The sequence below is a fragment of the Amphiura filiformis genome, chromosome 20 (genome assembly GCF_039555335.1).
Source record: "Amphiura filiformis chromosome 20, Afil_fr2py, whole genome shotgun sequence".
Lineage (NCBI taxonomy): Eukaryota > Metazoa > Echinodermata > Ophiuroidea > Amphilepidida > Amphiuridae > Amphiura > Amphiura filiformis.
The window spans coordinates 1,627,182-1,648,314 of record NC_092647.1 but is presented as its reverse complement, the minus strand read 5'-3'; the positions used below and the strand labels follow the sequence as shown (position 1 = coordinate 1,648,314).

The 21,133-nt window shown below is 36.4% G+C and overlaps 1 protein-coding gene across 1 annotated transcript; it reads left to right on the top strand.

The window, feature by feature from the left end:
* The first annotated feature begins 1,698 nt into the window (after window positions 1-1,698).
* LOC140142868 (uncharacterized) lies at window positions 1,699-11,109 on the top strand. The gene is made up of 2 exons (XM_072164890.1): window positions 1,699-1,968; window positions 7,986-11,109. The coding sequence occupies exon 2, from the start codon at window positions 7,988-7,990 to the stop codon at window positions 9,554-9,556; it is 1,569 nt and encodes a 522-aa protein (XP_072020991.1). The 5' UTR covers window positions 1,699-1,968; window positions 7,986-7,987; the 3' UTR covers window positions 9,557-11,109.
* The last annotated feature ends 10,024 nt before the right edge of the window (window positions 11,110-21,133 follow it).

The following is a 21,133-nucleotide window of genomic DNA, read 5'->3' as shown; positions in this document are numbered from 1 at the left end:
ACCAGATTGGTGTGATCATGAATGCCATAACCATGATAACTCTCTTTTTGGAGCAAGGTACATTTTTGCCACCAATTAATGGGTTTTCTGGTATTTCAATGTCTTCATCAGAGTTGGTTCCAAGCCTTGATCACAAAAAATGCACAAAAAAAACTTTGTGAAAATCGTGCACTTTGCATCTGAATTATTAGGCCTACTTTAATTGGAATAAAAACAAGGGACGAAATAATTTTGGGCAAAACTTGGTCCGCATAAAAAACTCTTCGGAATAAAAACTTAGCAGACACGTTTTCAATTGGGCTATTCCAGAAAATAGGTGCACACCCCCTATAGAGGAGTAAATTTTCAATCAAAGAAATGTCCGGATTTCCAAGTTTGCTTTCTGAAAACGACTGGATTTCCAGTTGCCAATGTTACATGGACAAAGCTTGGAAATCCAATCAAATGAAGCAACAATCACGGAAATGTTGAAAATGAACTCTCATATTGAGGATTTCTGATTTTAAACTATTTTTCTGCCGGATTTTTTTTTGCCTTTGGGCACTTTAAAAGTCTAGATTTCCAACAGCCACGACTGGACAAAAAGTCCGGATATCCGAACTCCTCTATAGGGGGCGTGCATCTATTTTCTGGAATAGCCCATTGACATAAACGTGGAGAAAGTGAAAAGAGGAAGGGACCGAGACCCGGGACCGAGACACAGAACAGAGTCATACAGCTCAACTGATCATACTTTTCCTACATTCGACCTTGCATGATTTTTGAGTTTACACAGTCATGAAAATAACTATATATACTTGACAGACCATGAGCCCAGTTCTGAACCTTTTCATTGATCATTCATAACAATAGGTATCTGATGGATCAGTAAGATAAGAAGGGATTATAATATATCCGTAACCTTGATATTATAGTACATCTCGAGGAAAAGTGCAATGGACATGTTTTCATTTTATGTTTCAAATACCCGCGCATGAAAATTGAGTATTTAACCCAAAATGGAAAATGAAACAATTTATTGGAAATCTGTTTAACAGATTTTTTTTACTTTTTTTTCTGCACTGTATTATACCTAAATTAAGAAATTTGATAAATATTTTAAGAAAAATTTTTGATTTTTACACATTTTGGGGCAAAAAAGGAAAAAGTAAGCAAAAATATCAAAATCTGTTTAACAGCTTCATTCATCAAGTCATAACAAACGGCCTAAATGCTTAATTTCTAATAAAATATTGAAATTGTGAAAAATATAGGTATTTATTGATTTTCATGTTTTTTCTTGCAAATATGCTAATAATATGCAAATTATGAAATTGCAAAATAAAGTTTCTACATAGCATACATCTTTCAAGTGTGATGTTCAAAATGACAGACATCAAAAAGAGATTCGATGAAATGTAAAGGTGTAGTAACAATTTTGGCATGGACTGTCTGGTTAGGAAAAGTACGGTAAGTTGGGCTGTACCATCAAGATAAAAAATATTGTTATCTCCATATGGTCTTACTGAGAATGAATTCGACCACTGTTTACGGGACTCTTACCGCTATTTTGCATTGTCCCACACTAGTGTATTTGTGGTTGTTATTTTATTTGTTATCCAAATGCCTTTGTAAAACATCTTAATAAAAATAAGAATTGATCGATAAACTTGACTGATCAATAATGTAAATATTTCGTTTCATTGCATTGTATGATAGTGTTCAATAGTACTTGAATTGAAATACTAGTACTTGAATTGAAATGTACTACTCGGACGACCGGTTATAAGATAAGCAGTCTGACTGACTGGGTAGCCTGACATGGTATTAGAAACCAGCCGTTTCTTAACCTATCCACCTATGATAGCCACCTATCATACTTTATGCTTCGACCATTCACTCATTGGTGCTGTCTTCAAACTTGCGCATCGGAATAAGAAGCGTGCATTAATAACCAGTTGCAGATAGTGAGCATTCATTAATTTACGAGTAAGTACAATCTTCGTTTAAACTTGCTCTAAATAAGCTTAAATAAATCCAAATTACGGGTATGTTGTTTAAGGGGGTACTACACCTCTTGATAAATATGTGACTATTTTTGCATTTTAAAAAAAAAAATAATTACACACTGGTAACAAAAGTTAAGTAGGCCTATATTATAGGGGCAATGAATCCAGTTGGCGAGTTACTACACTGGAATTTCAGTGACTCAAAACAAGCGGTACGTTATTCATGATAAGAAAAGAGGTACCGCTAGAATGTACCTCATCATTTCTTATCATATCATGATACCGTATAACCCCGTCTACAAGCATATAGTGTGCTTCTGATGAAAGCTACATTAATCCAGTCGCCATTATTTGAGCATGTAAATTACGGATCCAAGCATATGCAAACAAGTATTATTTTAAGTCCGATCAATTGTATTGGTATATTAACGCTTGCTTCGAATTAATTAAGCTTTTATAAAAAACACTATACACGTATGCTTGTAGACGGGGTTTTACGGTATATAGGCCTGATGAACCACGTGCACTTGTCTTGAATTACTAAAATTTCAGTGAGGTAATTGGATTCCTTGCCCCTATAATATACCTTTTGTTACCAGTGTGTAGTTATTTTTTGAGAAAAATGAAAAATTAGACACAAAATTTATCAGGGGGTGTAGTAGGCCTATCCCTTTAACTATGGTTTGTTAACCAGCGCAGGCATAGCAATATTGCAGAAAGCTTTCATTCCGACGCTCGTTCGAGTCGTTTTGCAACGGTTTTAGGTTCACATGAATATACAAACTTCCAAAGCAAAATAATTTCAATTACTTAAATATCAGCTTCATCTGTAAGCTACTGTGTTTGTAAACTATGTATGAGTGAAAAGTGTTTGGTGTTTGGGTCTTTTCAGACCCGTATGAGGTGATTTCTGTTTTAATGATTTTATTTCCCAAATAGAAATTATATTTTCAATACAAATATAATTGTAAGGTACTTCATAATATTTTATTTTTAATAGTCTAACTTTTCGTCCGATTGAAGCCATTTGCATGGGGACTTTAGGGCATATTTCCATTATTAGGCCTAGGCCTATTGTGTAAAAATTTAGTTTTGAAAATGGAACATTTGGAAAATTGTTTTTGGTGCATCATTTTTACACTATTATTGCCTTAAACAAAAAACTGAATTTGCAAAATTTAAAATGTTACACTGATCCACTGACACTTAGATATAAGACTTCAGACTCGTAATTTCAGGTAAAGCATGCATGGATTGATATGTTAAAGTCAGTAATAGACCTTAAGTCTTTGATGACAAAATGTCACGGGCCCTACATATCGACGGGCCGGCAGTAATTTTCACAGGCTTTTGGGCCAAGGAACCACATTTAAGCACTGCCTATAATAATCACAGGCCTATACTTAGGCTTACTACTATCCTGGGCCTACTCAATAACGTACAATTTAACCTTTTCCATGTTATCTCTTCTTTTTTCTTTCTTGTCAATCACTAAAACTGGTAGGAATTTGATATTGCGTCCTCTACCCTTCAGAAAGTGCCCCTCCCTCATTACTACTTACATGCATAGGCCTACTAAATTACGTGCAATTTAACTTTTTCTCTTCTCTTCTCTCAAATTTTCTCGCTTTCTTTTCTTTTTTCTCTCCTTTCCCCCTTTTTTCTACTTGTCAGTCACTAAAGTACTGGGGGGAATATGATATTGCGTCACACACCCTTCAGAAAGCCCCTCCCCCCCATCCCATGATCGATGCACATGTTCGCCATAGGCCTACATCCGGCACAAGCGCCTGCGAAACCTTCCAAACACCTGCGGTATATAAACGAAAGAATAACGAACAAACCCAGGGTATATAATTATATACAGAACAGTACGAACACACATCGGACAACTTCCGAACATGTGTATTCGGCACACTCCGGTTCAAGTTTTGTGCATGCACTTGTATTGTCGACGGACTAAACAAACATCACCTAACACGAAACGCATTTGGCGGATAATAGCAGGACATATGAAGAACATAAAACGAACATTGACGAACACTAACGGATTTGCTAAAATACCATCCGTTTCTTATACGGAAGACCGATCCGGTGTAGTGTGACACTAAGACGGTTTGTGTCAACGTACATCACCGAATGCAAAAATATGTTATCCGGTGGTGAAAGCCTCACAGGAACGTATTTGCAACGAACACGGGCCGAGTGCAACGAACAAAGAACGAACATGAACGAAAGAAGGGCGAACAAACTCCGGCAATATGCAGCACCATACGAACACACATCGGATAAATACCGAACATGTGTATTCGGTACACTCCGTTTCAAAAACTTGCCGACGGACTTAACGAACATCACCTAACACGAAACGCATTTGGCGGATGACAGCAGGACATAAAAAGAACATAAAACGATCATTGACGAACAACAACGAATTTACTAAAATACCATCCGTTTCTTGTACGGAAGACCTATTCGGTGACAGGCGCATAAACCTAACCCTAAACATACACTGACTCTAATCCTATAACTCTAACCGAATCCTATCCATAACACTATATATAACACTAAATGCTAATCTTAACCCGATTCCTAACATAAAATGCCTTAAGGGGTACTACACCCATTGATTTTTTTGCATTTTTTGCATTTTGTGAAGAAATTACAAAAAAAATTAGACAAAGTGGTATGCAAAATGAAGGGGCAAATCTTCTCGTTTTATTGGTGGCATCGGTATCAATGTAGCTTACATGCTTTTGAAGATAAAAACCAAAAGGAGGTACATCACTGATGATTTAAATTCACTTCATCTTGGAAAGCTTACTATCAACGGATTTCGTTAAAATTTTGGATATGTGTTGCTAACACATTAGGGAAATAATGTTGATATGTAAAATGGGAATAAGTGGTCCCTGATTTCTTTTATGACTTCATGAACTTGGTGCTCCACAACTATCAAAAACGAACCGGTTAAAATGCTTCTATTTTTCAATGTCGAGCTATATTTTGTATTTTGAACTTGCAACACTATGTCACTGAAACTTAATTAAGCCATAGGTAACAGGTTACCACAACCACACTACAGCAATGTTGAAAAGATTGTATTTTTTGTCACCTATACCACCATATTAGGTAGTTTTCCGTAAGCTTCATTTTTGTGATTTTGTTAACTATTTTATATTTATTTGCCCAATCCAACTCAACTAGGCAATCTAAATTGTACTCACCATTTACATCCCAAGGTATTTTAGTATATCCACCTCACACATTTCCATTATATATCCAGTAACAGACAAAATATCAAAATTGATGCCTCATTATGACATGTATGATATCACAGACTATCACATGTATTCAAAATTGATGCCTGAATTTGACCTGAACCAATTGACCTATAACCTGACCTTTGATGACCTTATAGCCTTTTTTAATCTCTTTTCCTAACAACATATTATAGAAGATACATACATGGTGTAATATTAAATTGTCTATGTGGAAGAGATTATTTAGGCCTATTTAATTTATTCAGTGTTATAATCTGTGAGTATATTTCTATAGATAGTATAACAAAGGATTTAATGTATTCTATTCATGTATTCTACTTGGACATGTTCAATAGAATAAATTATGGTTTGTTATGAAACACACATCTCAGTTACCAGGATACAGTAAACAAAAAAATATAATAGGGCTAAAATGATTTTCTAAAATGGTTTAAAACCACTTTTTATGTAGAGATATTTTATAAGTTCAGGACATGCGATGATGAACATATTTATGTACTTTATAAATTTGCAACAAAAAAAAGAAGATGGGTACTGATGAAAATCATGGTATTAAATCGCCTTAAAGCCTGTGACTTTGACCCTTCAGACCAATGGGTTGTACCCAAACATTTTGAGACCACTAGGGCATCTATGGCTATGAGAACACCTGTATGAGAGAGCACAGACAGCAGATAGCGCTACTGTTTGACCCCTGTTGACCCTTTTGATTTGTTGACATGTTCTGGTGATTTTTATTACGTTTAAGCCCAATCGGGTATACTTTAACGTTTGACCCCATGTAACATTTGACCTAGAGTGATCTCGGTTTGATTTTGTTCATACTTCCGTGATATTACTTTCACCAAGTTTAAGCCCAATCGGGCGAAGTTTAAAATTTAGCCCCGGATGACCTATGACCTCGATTTGATTTTATACATGCTCCCCTCACAGCAAGGATTCCACCCACATAGTTTAAGTCTAATCGGGCGAAGTTTAAAATGTGACCCAATGATGACCTTTGACCTCGAGTGCCTCAATTTCATTTTATACACGTTCCCCTCATAAAGGATTCGATTCCCCATCAAGTATGAGCCCGATCGGACCAAGTTTGAAAATTTGACCTTTGACATCGGATGATCTTTAAAACATCTGGTCAACATGCTACACCCGTTGTCGATCTATATCCAAATTATTGAATCAATGCGTCGAAACGCATAGCCGAACAGAGCTCACTCAATATTTTATTATTACTATTAGCATAGATTTTCATCAGAAGAAACTTTGACCAGCGTGCATGGAGCCCAAATGTCGTCCTTCGACCTTTTCGTATTGTTGGTCGAGCCAGCTAAAACAAAATCGATTTTCATTGTTTAAATCAATATATTATTTAAAAAATAACACCTTGATGTTTCAGCCCTCTTTGCAACATAACTCAAGAACCACATGACCTACAAAGTTATATACCGGTGATATTTGAATTCTTCTACACGCTCGCTTTGAAATGATCAATACATTTTTTGCTAAAGCTCACTATCATTCGCAAGATGCTGTGAACTATCAAATCTCAACAGTTTAAAATAAGTTTAGTTACTTCACCTTAAAATGAAAGCTTCTACTATTTTGTTCGTAGGATTAGACCAACAGGAAATAACCATAGGAAATGTATAAAATAAACAGAAAAGAAGTATACTGAAGTACTGGGACGATTCTGTTACACTTAAATATAGAGTCCATGGCTTCTCTCTAGTCCGAAGGTTCTCTAGTCCGAAGGTTCTCTAGTCCGAATATAAAATTAGGGTTAGGGTTAGGGTTAGGGTTTTTGGGGTTAGGATTATGGTTAGGATTCGGGTTTAGGGTTAGGGTTAAGGTTAGTGACCCTTATGTTATATTCGGTATAGAGAACCCGATATGCGGACTAGCGAACCTTTTTCAGATATCGGACTAGCGATCCGCGTTCGGACTTAATGCGAACCTTCGGACTAGAGAGTTGTCACCTTAGAGTCACCCACCCCGTTTAATGATAACAGTTTATCAGATTTGTTAAGGGATCTAAAATGAGCGTTATTACGTTTCGACAGTATTTTTTGTAGGACATGAGAGCACCTCAGACCTATCGAATTGCATTCTGAATACGAAGCATGTCTTTCTGAGATCAAATAATTTTCATTTTTGAAAATCACAATATAATACAAATTTTATGACAAATTATAAAATTTGATATTTTTCAAATTTTGATATATAACAGTCCTCGAAGTAAATTATATAAATCTAATGATATATTCTTAAAGTGTATGTAGTAGGGAGGAAAAGCCGATGGTCAATTGAAAATTTTGACCTTTCATATTGAAGATATGGATTTTTTTCCCAAAAAGACCTATTTTTCCATATCCATATCTTCAATACGAAAGGTCAAAATTTTCAATTGATCGTCGGCTTTTCATCCCACCTACATACACTTTAAGTATAAATCATCAGATTTATAAAGTTTACTTGAAGTACTGTTAAATATCAAAAATATCAATTTTAATGATTTGCCATAAAATGTGTATTAAATTGCGAATTTCAAAAATCAAAATTATTTGATATCAGAATGACATTCTTCGTATTCAGAATGCAATTCGATATGTCTGATGTGCTCTGATGTCCCAAAATAAATACTGTCCAAACGTTCATACCCCAGCCCTTAACAGTTGCCTCAATTAGATATATTGCTCTTTATCCTTCGTTTCAGGAATGCCTCCAAGACGACCACGAGAATGGGACTACCTGATGCCTCACGTGTGTAAATATTGCAGACGAAGGTTCTTTAATAATAATCCTGGATATCTGCGTCATCTACGTCATCATGAGCGGTGGATTCGTGCATACTGGTATGACTATAAGAAGAAGCTGATACCTATACCAAAAAGAAAGAAAATCGTCGCCGATGATAGTAGAAGAGATGACAATTTGAAATTATCATCGCTTCACGTTAATATTAGCGGACGGGTGGAAAATGGCTTCACACAATCAACTAGTTTGAAAAAACGAATCCACAAAAAAGAAAAGTCTTACAAATGTCAATACGGCAAAAAACATTTTTCACATTCATGCAACTTGAAAACACATGAACGAATCCATACCAAAGAGAAGCCATTCAAATGTCAATACTGTTATAAAGGCTTCACACGGTCTTGTGACTTGAAAAGACATGAACGTATCCATACCAAAGAGAAGCCTTATAAATGTCCATACTGTACAAAAGGCTTTACGCGGTCTTATGACTTAAAAACGCATGAACGAATCCATAGCAAAGAGAAGCCGTATAAATGTCAATACTGTAATAAAGGCTTCACACAGTCTTGTTCCTTGAAATCACATGAACGAATCCATAGCAAAGAGAGGCCATATAAATGTCAATATTGTAATAAAGGCTTCACACAGTCTTGTCCCTTGAAAAGACATGAACGAATCCATACCAAAGAGAAGCCTTATAAATGTCAATACTGTACAAAAGGCTTTACGCGGTCTTATGACTTGAAAACGCATGAACGAATCCATAGCAAAGAGAAGCCGTATAAATGTCAATACTGTAATAAAGGCTTCACACAGTCTTGTTCCTTGAAATCACATGAACGAATCCATAGCAAAGAGAAGCCATATAAATGTCAATATTGCAATAAAGGCTTCACAACGTCTAGCAGCTTAAAAACACATGAACGAATCCATTCCAAAGAGAAGCCTTACAAATGTCAATACTGTAGTAAAGGTTTTGGGGACATGAGTAGCTTAAAAAGACATGAACGAAGCCATTCCAAAGAGAAGCCTTATAAATGTCAATACTGCAACAAAGGCTTCACACAGAATGACTTGAAAACACATGAACGGATCCATAGCAAAGAGAAGCCTTATATTTGTCAATACTGTAATAAAGGCTCCACAACGACTGGTCACTTGCAAATACATGAACGAACCCATGCCATAGAAAAGTCATTTAAATGTCAATACTGTAATAAAGACTTCACACGGTCTGGTCACTTGAAAAGACATGAACGAATCCATACCAAAGAGAAGCCATATAAATGTCAATACTGCAGTAAAGGTTTTGGAGACATAAGTAACTTAAAAAGACATGAACGAATCCATTCCAAAGACACGCCTTATAAATGTCAATACTGTAATAGAGGCTTCGCACAGTCAAGTAACTTAAAAATACATGAACGAATTCATACCAAAGAAACGCCTTATAAATGTCAATACTGTAATAAAGGCTTCACACAATCGGGTCACTTGAATAGACATGAACGACTTCATACCAATTAAAGGGAAGCTTTACTGATGCTTATTCTGCGAATAGGCCCCGGGGAATAAGCACACTCATGTTTAACCCTAACTCTATAAAATCTTACAAAGAAAACTACTGTCATACCCAGGGAATCGCTGACCGGGCCAGCGAAACCCCCGTGGATACACGTCGGTGATCTTGTGCGGGGCGTCCGAGGGACCGTCTAAGGTTCGAATCCAGGGAGCGCCAAGTAACTCCTTTAGTCATCTTCTCTCCTTTTTAGTCCTTCTTTCCTTCCGATAGCCAAAAACCACGCACGTTTAGCGTTAGGGTTAAACAAAGGCACAGAGATGTGCAAAGTGCGACAACTAAAGCTACTGTATGTAGTATGTGCACTAAAGTCAGGCAATGGATAACCTTTAACCTCTACATTTACAAACAATAATTATTGATAACTCTTCAAGTTAATCAGGTGATTTTTTTTCTGATCGCCTTCGACCTCAAGCAATGCAAACATACCTTTAATCCACTGGCTTTTCTGAACAATTGTTTGTAAACATTGTAGGTAATCTGGACAAATGATCCCAGATGACCTATGTATGACCTTTGGCCCTCTCCAATGTAAAAAATTCATTACACTCATGCCAGCAGTTTTCCAGACCAATTTTGGTAGCCTTTAACGTGATGTTCGGTTAAATTCCCCTACCGACCCTTATACGTGACCGTTGGCGTCCGCGTGGTATACCACCTATATTAAGCTTGGGTTAGTAGTTCTTCTCACCAATTTGGTATTCATAGCATAAATAAAAATAGGAGTAACATTTTAGCCAATCAGAGGATTTGCTCCATTACCATGGCAACCAGAGCAAATACACGTTTTTAGAATATGGTAGTATAATGGGCTGATATTTGGTGAAGTTGTGAAAAGCGCTGTTCAAAATATCCTAAAACGAACTTCAAACAAAGACAGACACGAGATCTGGTGTTGAATGACTAGGCCTATTAGTCCGGCATGCTAATATTATATTAACGTTGGCTCATTGTTAAAAGGTGCCTCCGTCAATCATAACATTATGCCTTATATGTTAGAAAACTAATTTTCAAGCACGAATCACGTGGTCTAGTTATTTGAAACAAACTCATATTGACCATAAAAACGAATTAAAACACCCGTCTCTCAACACGCGATATTCAAAATTCCCGGGCGCTGAAATTGTCGAGTGCAATAACGTTCCAGTAACAATATGGCAACAATACGTGGATTTAGGGTTTCTCTACCGGAAGTCAATGCCGAAATTCCTTCCCACAATGCAGTTCGGAGGTTAATCAATATTCTTTGTTATGCAATACGCATATTGCATTGTGGGAAGGAATTTCGGCACAAATTGACTTCCGGTAGAGAATGCCTAAATCCGCGTATTGAAGACAAATAACCATGACGTCATTGCACTAGACAATTTCGGCGCGGGAATTTTGAATATCGCGTGTTGAGAGCCGGCTGTTTTATGGTCAATATGAGTTTGTTTTAAATAAAACCAAATGATTCATGCTTGATAATTATTTTTGTAATATACAAAGAATAATGTTGTGATTGCCGGAAACATCCTTTAATAATTCTGTGACCATCATTGATGGTACCTTACAATGAATTACTGTACAAAAAAGCAAGTACCCATTATATGCAACATTTTTCAGCACAGCAATCAATTTTACAGAAAAGAGATTTTATTTGAAAAAATCTTACTATCACTGTATGATAACTTCTGTATCAAGGTGTACCAATTGACACTTTTTGACTTTTAACCTGAATTTTCTGGTGTCCAAATTTCAAATTTCCTACCCAGTTATTAAGCTATTTCCGTGGTCACAAGTTGGGAGTTGAAGGAGGCCCTCTATTATCTATACGCATCTGAGGCACATGATACGTGATTATAGCCTTCCTTGTGTGTAGCCTTCTTCACTCTGTACGAAGGCTACAGCATCAATGTATTGAAAAATGCAGGGTCCATCGATCATGTCAGTAAATGAATATTTTGTTTTGGGACTGATTATTCGGATTACCACCCGGCATGCAAGTATTCCTGCATTAAATACATCAGAATTATTACCATTGCAAGATGGCTTAAATAAAGCTAGTTCACCACGTAAACTTGTATGGCTCAAAATTCGGACCGCTCGCCATTAAGTTTACTGTCATTGCGTATTTTGAAATTGTTGACGTTTTAATGATCCCCGATTTCCGGTCGATTATTTTAGCTGTGTCACGTCACGTGAATGACGCTGGTGGTAACCAGCCTAGCCTAAGTGCCTAACTTCAGTAAAAAATACGATCGCCGATATCGATGTGATGGATGTGATGTGGGACTTGCATAGTTTGACCATTTGTAGGCAAGTTGGCCTTACTTTGTCTGCGTTATGTGAAAAAGGACAGTCTTAAGTAAGTATACGTGCAACGCTTTTGATGTTTAGGGAGACAGTGAGGGATCCGAAACAGCGGGTGGCGGAGCTTATTCTTGACTGTTTAATATTCATTCAATACGCTGCCTTACGGTAATAGTCTTATACGATGGACAGATAGTATCAGTTTGTGAATGAGGACGTCGTATTTAAGTTCCTTGTACTAGGCTTAAAGCTAGCATTTCAAGTATCTCTTATGGCAAATAACAGATGGTGCCCGCTGGAATCTCTTGAGGCATTGTCTTTTTTAAAGACATTTCTTGTTTTTAATCATTTTTAACTACATGTAAATAAATAACGGACAAATGTATTGATGTAACATGACTTGTTCAATAAACTTGTAAACATGGTAAATGGAAGTATTGACGATGTTTGCGTGAAGTTATTGTAAGCGTATACATGTACATCTGTGCATACCGCTGTTCTGTCAACATAATGTGATCTCTGACTACCTCACGAAAACCCGCCTCATCTTCTTTGTCTACTGATAGAATGGTCACAAGTTCATCAGGAATGGTAATTTTAACTGAGCCATTTGGATCCGCAGAAAATAGTGGCATGACAATGTCAACAAAGACGAGGGGGCCTCCCAGCAAACACAAAACGTTTTCGACATCATTTGCAAAAGGTTATAAAAGGTTGCCAGAAAACGTTTAAATGTCGGGTTATGTAAAGGGTATATTAAGAGTATGAAACGTTTTCGTAACCTTAAAAACATTTTTTGATAATCTACTGCTCAGCAAACAAAAATGTTTTACAGAAAACGTTTAAATGCCGGGTTATATAAAGGGTATAAAATCATTTTAATAACATTCCACAAACATTCTTGAAAACTTGATACAAAGCATTCTAAACACAATGTTATTTTGGGGTTGAAAAAATATTTTGCGAAAAATGTTTGCCCAAAATATTTTCAACTACGTTTTAAAAACGTTTTCATGACCTTTATATAACCCGACATTTAAATGTTATTAAAAGGTTTTGAACAAAACATTTTAAGAACATTTCTGTGTTTGCTGGGTTCAAATATTTTAACATAATGCTATTTAACTATTGACACAATATTTGGCAAAAATGTTTTCAAAAATAGTTTACAATAACAATTTTTTGAAAACATTTAAAAATATTGTTTTAGTGTGTTTTCATACAAAACGTTTTAATATAACCCGACATTTTAATGTTATGAAAACGTTTTACCTGAACCAAAAGCCAAAATATAACTTATTTAAAACATTTTTAAAACGTTTTTGTGTTTGCTGGGCTACTCCCTTAACAACATCTTCGACCAACTCATCACGCCCTCTACGGCGATTCCTGCTGCATATAAAAAGGAAACAGTCAGATGTGATGGGTTGCCAGTCTGATGAAGCCACTAGTGTAGTTCTGAAACGTCACTAAAATGTGAATTAAACATCGTTTTTCTTTGGAATTGTCAAAACTCCACAACTCATGTTTGAGATTTAATCATAATAATAGGGCTTAGAGCTAACTAGCTATGTCCACAATTACATGTTACTCATTTCGGCAACAAATGGACGGTTAATTCTGCCCTCTATAATATAATGTGCTTTGGGGTATGTACATGGTCACTTGCGTCTAACTAACCATGCTAACTGTTTAAGTGACCATGCATACCCCAAGTCACTTGCATTTATTAGGCCCCACGACAGGGTATTAATTCCGATTTCGGAGTCCGATATTGGAGTTATCGGAATTGCAATATTTATTTGTACTTATTCCGAGTTATCGATATTATTTGGAACAATCCGCAGTTAGTTGAAATTAGTCGGAACAATCCGGAGTTATCGAAATTAGTCGGAACAATCTGGAGTTACCGGAATTAGTCGGAACAATCCGGAGTTACCGGAATTAGTCGGAACAATCCGGAGTTACCGGAATTAGTCGGAACAATCCGGAGTTACCGGAATTAGTCGGAACAATCCGGAGTTACCAGAATTAGTTGGAACAATCCGGAGTTATCAGAATATGTCGGAACAATCCGTAGTTATCGGAATTAGTCGGAATAATCCGGAATTAGTCGGATTAATTTGGATTTATCGGAACAATCCGGACTTAATGGAGTTAGTCGGAACAATGCGGAGTTAGAGGAATTAGTTGGAACAATCCGGAGTTATCAGAATTAGTCGGAACAAGATAGAGTTATCGGAATAGTTTGGAACAATTTGGATTGAATTGTAGAAATTAGCCAAAACAATATGTAGGCCTAGGAATTAGCCAAAACAAATCCAGATTTTTGGATTCAGAACAATAAAAATTAGAAGGAAACCTTTCTCTATCCCATTTTTTATATGGCATGAAAATTTCCAACATAAAATCTTTCCTTAAAAAGGCAATTCGATCTCATTATTATGTTATCTATTCGCCACTTGCACGGTTCCGCCATTATGCACTATGTGCGGGGAGAGCCTCGAACTGGCAGCATACATGAATGGGAATTGAACCAGTCATATAACATTCTGTGTAAGGTTACGTAATTCTTCCTTTCATGTATGCTGCCAGTTCGAGGCTCTCCCGCATATAGTGCATAATGGCGGAACCGTGCAAGTGGCGAATAGGCCTATTTAATACAAGCTAGTTGCTATAAGTAGTGACCAGGAGTCCAGGGTCTGTGCTGTGGCATATATGGCTGACCTTATGATGAAACTCCCAATGGGGGTAGACGTGTATGGCAAGCTAAGCGGCTCAGAACGTGGGACTAGCTACGCGCAGCTTCTTTCTCGTTACGTGCAGCTTATTAACCAATCAGATTCGCGGTTTTAAACACGTGGAGCTGATGTAAACATCCTCTCTCACAAATATTATGTTGTTAATTTTTGTAAATGAAAATATCTGTAGTATATCAGCAAAAAATGGTATAGGTGCTATTAAAGTAATATCTGAACAGAATAATGATTGTTCTATATTTAGGGGGCTATCATTTTCTTCGGAAGGGGATCCCAAATATAGGGGGTCATACTTTTTTGGAAAGAAAAATAAGGAGGAGGGGGGTCATAAATTGATAATGACAAAATGTAGGGAGTCACAAGATGACTACAGATAGTGTGTTTATTGTATTCAAAAAGACTGATTTCAATTCAATTTTAGCCTGTCTAGGGGGTAAGGTGTATCGGTGGTGGGAGTCGGGGGTCATAACATTTTGATGCCGAAATAGTGAGGGCCGCAATTTATTGACGCCGACTTTTTGTAAATTTAGGAACCACCCCCCCCGTTCCGAAAAAAATGATGACCCATTTTACTCTTTCCATATTTACACAGTGGCATGTGATATCGCTTTCCCTGCAATATCTTTACACAGCGCTTTACATCAGTAGTAGGCCTAGTTGTTGTTTGACCTTCATATCCCCTGCACCGCTAATACAGCCCGAGTATAAAGTTACTTGCTATTAAACACGGTGTAAACTTGGAAACACTAAATAAATATGCTTTGTGTCATTTTAGCCAGGCATTAGCAACATGTTCTCTTGACACGTGCTGTGATTTGGCATCCTTTACCCGTTCGTTATCTATGCTAATTCCGTAAATTAATTACAAGATAATAATTGTGAAAGAGGATACCTATAACTATACTACGTGCAGCTAACGACCCAACCACGTGATTAAATTTGACTATTTTGATTGGTCAAACAGCTGCTCGTAACGAGAAAGAAGCTACGCATAGCTGTTCCACGCTTTTGGCCCCCTTGGCTTGCCATAGACGTGTGCCTCAGAACAGTAGTAGAGACTTCAGCTTCATGATCTACATTTTAAACCACACAGAGCACCGACCCTTTTTTGAGCTTTGGGGTTTCGTTTGTGCTGGTTGAGGCTAAGCTTTGGCATAACAGGATCTTCACTTCAGACTTCAGTGTAGATAGGCCTCAAATAATAAAAGCCTAGGGTTCATGTGGTCTCATACTCAGATTTGCAACTGACTAGGCCCCACTGTATCACAAACGCTGCAGTCCCGGGCTGCAGTGTAACAGCTTCTTACCATGCAGCTCCATGCTTATTGCTTCTCCATTATCCATTTTAAATAAAATTATTCTTCTTTCCCCTTTATAACTCATTGTTTACACAATATTCAATGATTAGATAGCTTATGGACTTTTAAAAACACTATTAAAGGCTGTTAATATAATAACTAGTGCACCTTTAATGGCAGTGTACACACACATTCCATTATCATGTTACCATGTTAACCTCTGGCCCCTAGCTCGCCCTATTTGATCTTTTGTAGTTAAAAGTGGGAAATTTGAACTGGCTGTGTACTTGCTAGTATTTACATGTTAGCCATACTACACAGTATAAACATTATTTACACATGCACTGTAAAATTATTTTACAGTGCATAGGCCTACTAACATTTATAATAAATTATCTGATGAAGTAAATACAAAATCCTGGTACAAAATCTATATAAAGAACATGGTATGGTGGTTATAATTATTTGATTTTGAAATACCCTGCTTCTGGCTTTGCTTAAAAATATATGTTTAGAGCCCAAAAATTAAGTTTATACTGTTGACACGCAAAAGTAGTATAGTGATGAAATTCCTAAGTGTGTTGTTGTTGTTCCTGATTTTCCTGTCATTGTTTTTGGTCATGCTATATATAGTATACAGCTATGACAATGGTGACATTTACGCATATATAGAAGTTAATTTGTTCGCAGATGGATTGTACCATGGAAGAAAGACACCCAAAGACATTAAAAAAAGAAACTGCAAAAGTGGCCCAATTAACTTGTTTTCTGGATTTAAAGTTAATTGAGAATAGTGTTTGAGTCTGAACTAGTAAAGAAATCAAGGAAATTTTTTTCTGTTATCCAAGATGTTACTGATTCCACTGTATATAACATTGTTGTCTTGATCTCTTTTATTTTTTTGGTTAAAAAGCGAAAATTGAAATTGTAGGCCTTTTATATGCATGGGGATTGCAGGGAGGTATAAGGATAATTTACTGGGTTGGCAATTTAATCTATTTTTGCCCTCAAATTAGGGAAAATAATTTACTGGGTGGGCAGCAATAATTAATGGCATCCAGGTGTTTAGATTTTTGGAAATGTAGACCTGGTTTTGTGTGAAAGTTGGCTTTGATGTAAAAAGTGGACTTTACCCCCCCCCCCCCACCCTATGCATCTTATAGGCCTATATATATATAGATATTTAACATATTCATGTTACAAAAATTATATATCGTATCGTATTCACTTTGGACATTTAAAAATCTTACACTAATTATCACTCACCATTACTCCTATAGAGAAAAGTTATATAGATGGGAAGGGTAATGTTTTTATCCGGTATTTTACAGTGAAATAATGTTTTGCCTTTTACTCTGTAACTTCTTTGTCACAGACAAATATCACTCACATGATAAATATAATTTTGCCTGTTTTGGATGAATGGCATTTTCTAAAATGTATTGAAATTATTTGATAAGAATATGAAAATGTGTTAATATTGTTGTGGCGATATATTATTTTATAGCCCGTGCCTTCTATTTTAATTTATTTCTTTATTCAAAACTATGGTGTCATTCACCTCGAGTGAGATCACTCTCTCGTATCATTTCGATTAGACTATCGTTAAACGTCACAATGGTCTTTTGTGAACGAATGTCTTGTGTACGACGCAAACTGAGAATGAATTGTAGTCTGTGGCATTCACTCAGATGGTTAACATCTCTCCATAAACTCTCCGTGTGCGTCAAGATTTGAACACAACTTCTTAGTTTAGAGCGAGTACAATTCTCGCTAATTATTACTGGATAATGGAGTTTGTTCTACTCCTAGTTCTCTTGTTAGTTTTAATATAAAGTTTCATACCGAATGAAGAAGATGTAGTAAGTAATAAATATAACTTAATTAACAGTAAATTGGGTTTTGATTGTCTTCATGTTTGTGTGATAATACTCGTGCTTGGCTGATTCTAAAAGCCAAAATAAGTCCCTGGTTGAACCTCTGGTTCTATGAAGAACTTTATTTTAGCGCCCCTACTCAGGCCAAATCTATGATGAAGAGACGATGAACCGAATACCAATCTGAGGGACTAGCCGAGACGAGTGAACCAAGACGCATCTACCAAGCCGTGGGATTATTCCCTGGTACCTACCTCGCCGGTTAAAATATTTAGCGAGTCCTATTCCCAAAGTTCTTTATTAGAAATGGTGGAGAATCCGGGCATTTTGATATTTTTATATCAATGTTATTTTAAAGATCACACTTACAAGAGACAATTTTACCCAATATATTAATACATCTTGTTCATCGCCGGCCGAAGACGTCAGCGGAGTTTCTGAGTGATGCTACGGGCTACCCTTACCATTTTTGTTTCAAATTTTATTTTGGTAAGTTAATATGATGGTGGTAAGTTTTGTTTTTGGTGGCATCAACATATATTGTGTGTTTATCTATAGTCTAGGCACGTAGTAGATAGGCCTATTTCATTTCAAAATTAGGCGAGTTGAGTAATTTTGCGCTAGACATGGGCGTTGGCTGCCAATCGATACCAGCTGTGTATGTGACGGGTTTGCATTTATGTGTAATCAATGGAGTGTACAATTGTATTCATTGAATTGAAGCTTGCTTTCTTGGGTCAGTCCTTATAAGCTTGGCTTTGTATTGTGTTTGATTGTTCATTCAGCCGTCATAAACTGTGGCGTGGCATGTATTTAAAATTCGCGCACAGTATACTCATTCAATTGAATTGGCTTTCTTTGTCAGTCAACCGGGTTCATTGATGGTCATCATGTTTGTAGTTTACTATGATTGCTAATATGAATTATTTGGTCAGTGAATTAATGGCATGTAAATAGATAGTGGAAACTTGTATATAGGTTATTTGCAAAACTTTGTTGATGTAAAGTAATAAGTTGACTTTGAAAATATTCTAAATAATTTTGCTTTGTTAAAGCGAGTCAATTTATCAACTTATTTTGATGACAAATATTGAGATGGATTTAAATTTTGTAAACATCCATGGCTTCTGGCGATGATGAAATTAAATTAGAAGAAAAGTTGAATGATAGCTCTGAAGAAATTTCTAATACATCTGATAGTAGTTCTGATGATGAAATATTAGATTTTGATTTAAACATGGCTACTAAATACGACATGTACGATTTAAAAATCAAATATTCAGGAGATCCTGAAGATGATTTAGATTCTTTCATAACCAAATTTTCAAATTATGCTGCACTTCGAGATTATACTGCGCCAAAAGCAGCATTGGCTCTGACAATTAAAATTGAGGGCAATGCTAGCGTCTTTCTTGAGTCAATACCCGAAAGCGAGAAGGATACGGTTGATAAGATTAAGGCTCTTCTTAAGGAGAATTTTGAGGGTGATTCGTGGCGTTGGGGAATTGAATCAAATTTGCTGTCGCGTAAACAACTCACCAATGAAACTTTGGACGTATACGCGTCAGATATTATGCGCTGGTGCAGACAAGTTGGTAAAACAGATTCCGAGCAAATGTCAATTTTTGTCAGAGGTCTATTGCCTTCTTTGCGGGGATTTGTGTTTTCCAAAGAACCTAAGACATTCCGTAATGCCTTAGACGCGGCACGATTAGGTATCGCAGTGCAGCAAACCGCTGAAAGTGACACATCTAGTACTAAAACTGTAGAAAACTCTAGTAATTCAGTGGATGAAGTAAATGTAACATTGGATTCTGTAGCAAACATGGTTTCTAATATAAGTACTAGACTGGGGAAGTTAGAAAGTGACAAAGATAGTACAAAGGTTTCCTTTGCAAACTCATATCAAGATCATGTGCCCATCAATAGGTCTACCAAACGAAACATAACATGTTATAGATGTGGACGTATAGGCCATGGGTGGAGAAAATGTTATGCAAAACAAGGAATTGACGGTAAACCTTTAAACTAATGTACCCATCTGCGAGGGATCGTAAGAGAAACAAGCATGTTCAAAAACATGCAGGTGGGAGTGAGTATAGTCGTAAGAATGAACATGTATTTGCCAATTGTGACAAAAAGGGAGGACATAGCCCTTTACCACCTTTTGGACAGAGTGATATGAACAATTCCGATTTATTTGTTGAAATTAATTTGTCTGATTCAAATACCATTTCGGCTTCCATAAATTGTAATCCTGTTGAATGTTTGGTTGACACAGGTGCTTCAATTAATCTAATAAACCATGATTGGTTGTATTCAAACCTGCATTCAGTTCATCATATGATACAAAAACCTCGTATTAAATCTGCTCGAGTAGCAAATGGTAGTGATTTAGAGGTAACAGGATTTATTGTTTTGGTCATATCTGTCAATGGTGTACTTTTTTCGGTGCCTTTGAATATTGCACGCAATCTTAGTTCTTGCATCATTTTAGGCAAGAAGTTTTTGAAGAAACATTGTGCCATTATTGATTGTGGTGATAGTAAGTTGAAGCTCAAAAAGCGTAGTCAGATTAGAGTGCTAGAGAAACAAGAAATTCCCCCTCACACTCAGTCTGTAGTTTGTGCAAAGATAAACAATAGGCTACCAGTACAAACCATTGGTCTCTGTCAAGGTGGTAGGCGTGTTACTGCCCTGGGAATTTTAGTTGCCAATACGGTGTCAAGTGTAATTGATCAATGTGCTCATTTAGTTGTAATGAATACAACGGATGAACCAATCATATTGTATCCTAGGACTAAATTAGGCACTTTTACACTGATTGAATCTGAGAAAATAGTTCCATTTCCTAACTTGAAGGAAGAATTTGTCAATGAAATTCACTCATCACCAATTAATAGTAAGGATGAGGATCCTAGGCTTCAAGAAGTACTTTCTAAAGTATCTGTAAACACTGAACATTTGTCATCTTCAGAAATGTCAGAAATTACTAATTTGTTCAACGAATACATTGATATATTTAAAGTGGAAGGAGGTCCGCATGGAGATTATTCTGGTGTAAAACATGAAATAAAAACAAATGGACATCCACCAATTAGATCTCGACCATATAGATATACTCCACATATTCAAGCGGAAATCAAGAAACAAGTCAATGAAATGTTAGATCAAGGAATTATTAAAGAGTCAACTAGTCCATGGTGTTTTCCTGTATGTATGGTACCCAAGGCTGGTTCTCCAGGTTCTTATAGATTTGCGATAAATTTCAAGAAATTGAATGATATTTGTCCACGTGA

Coding starts and splice junctions, on each gene's coding strand:
- LOC140142868 (XM_072164890.1), top strand. CDS start 7,988: ATGCCTCCAAGACGACCACGAGAATGGGACTACCTGATGCCTCACGTG.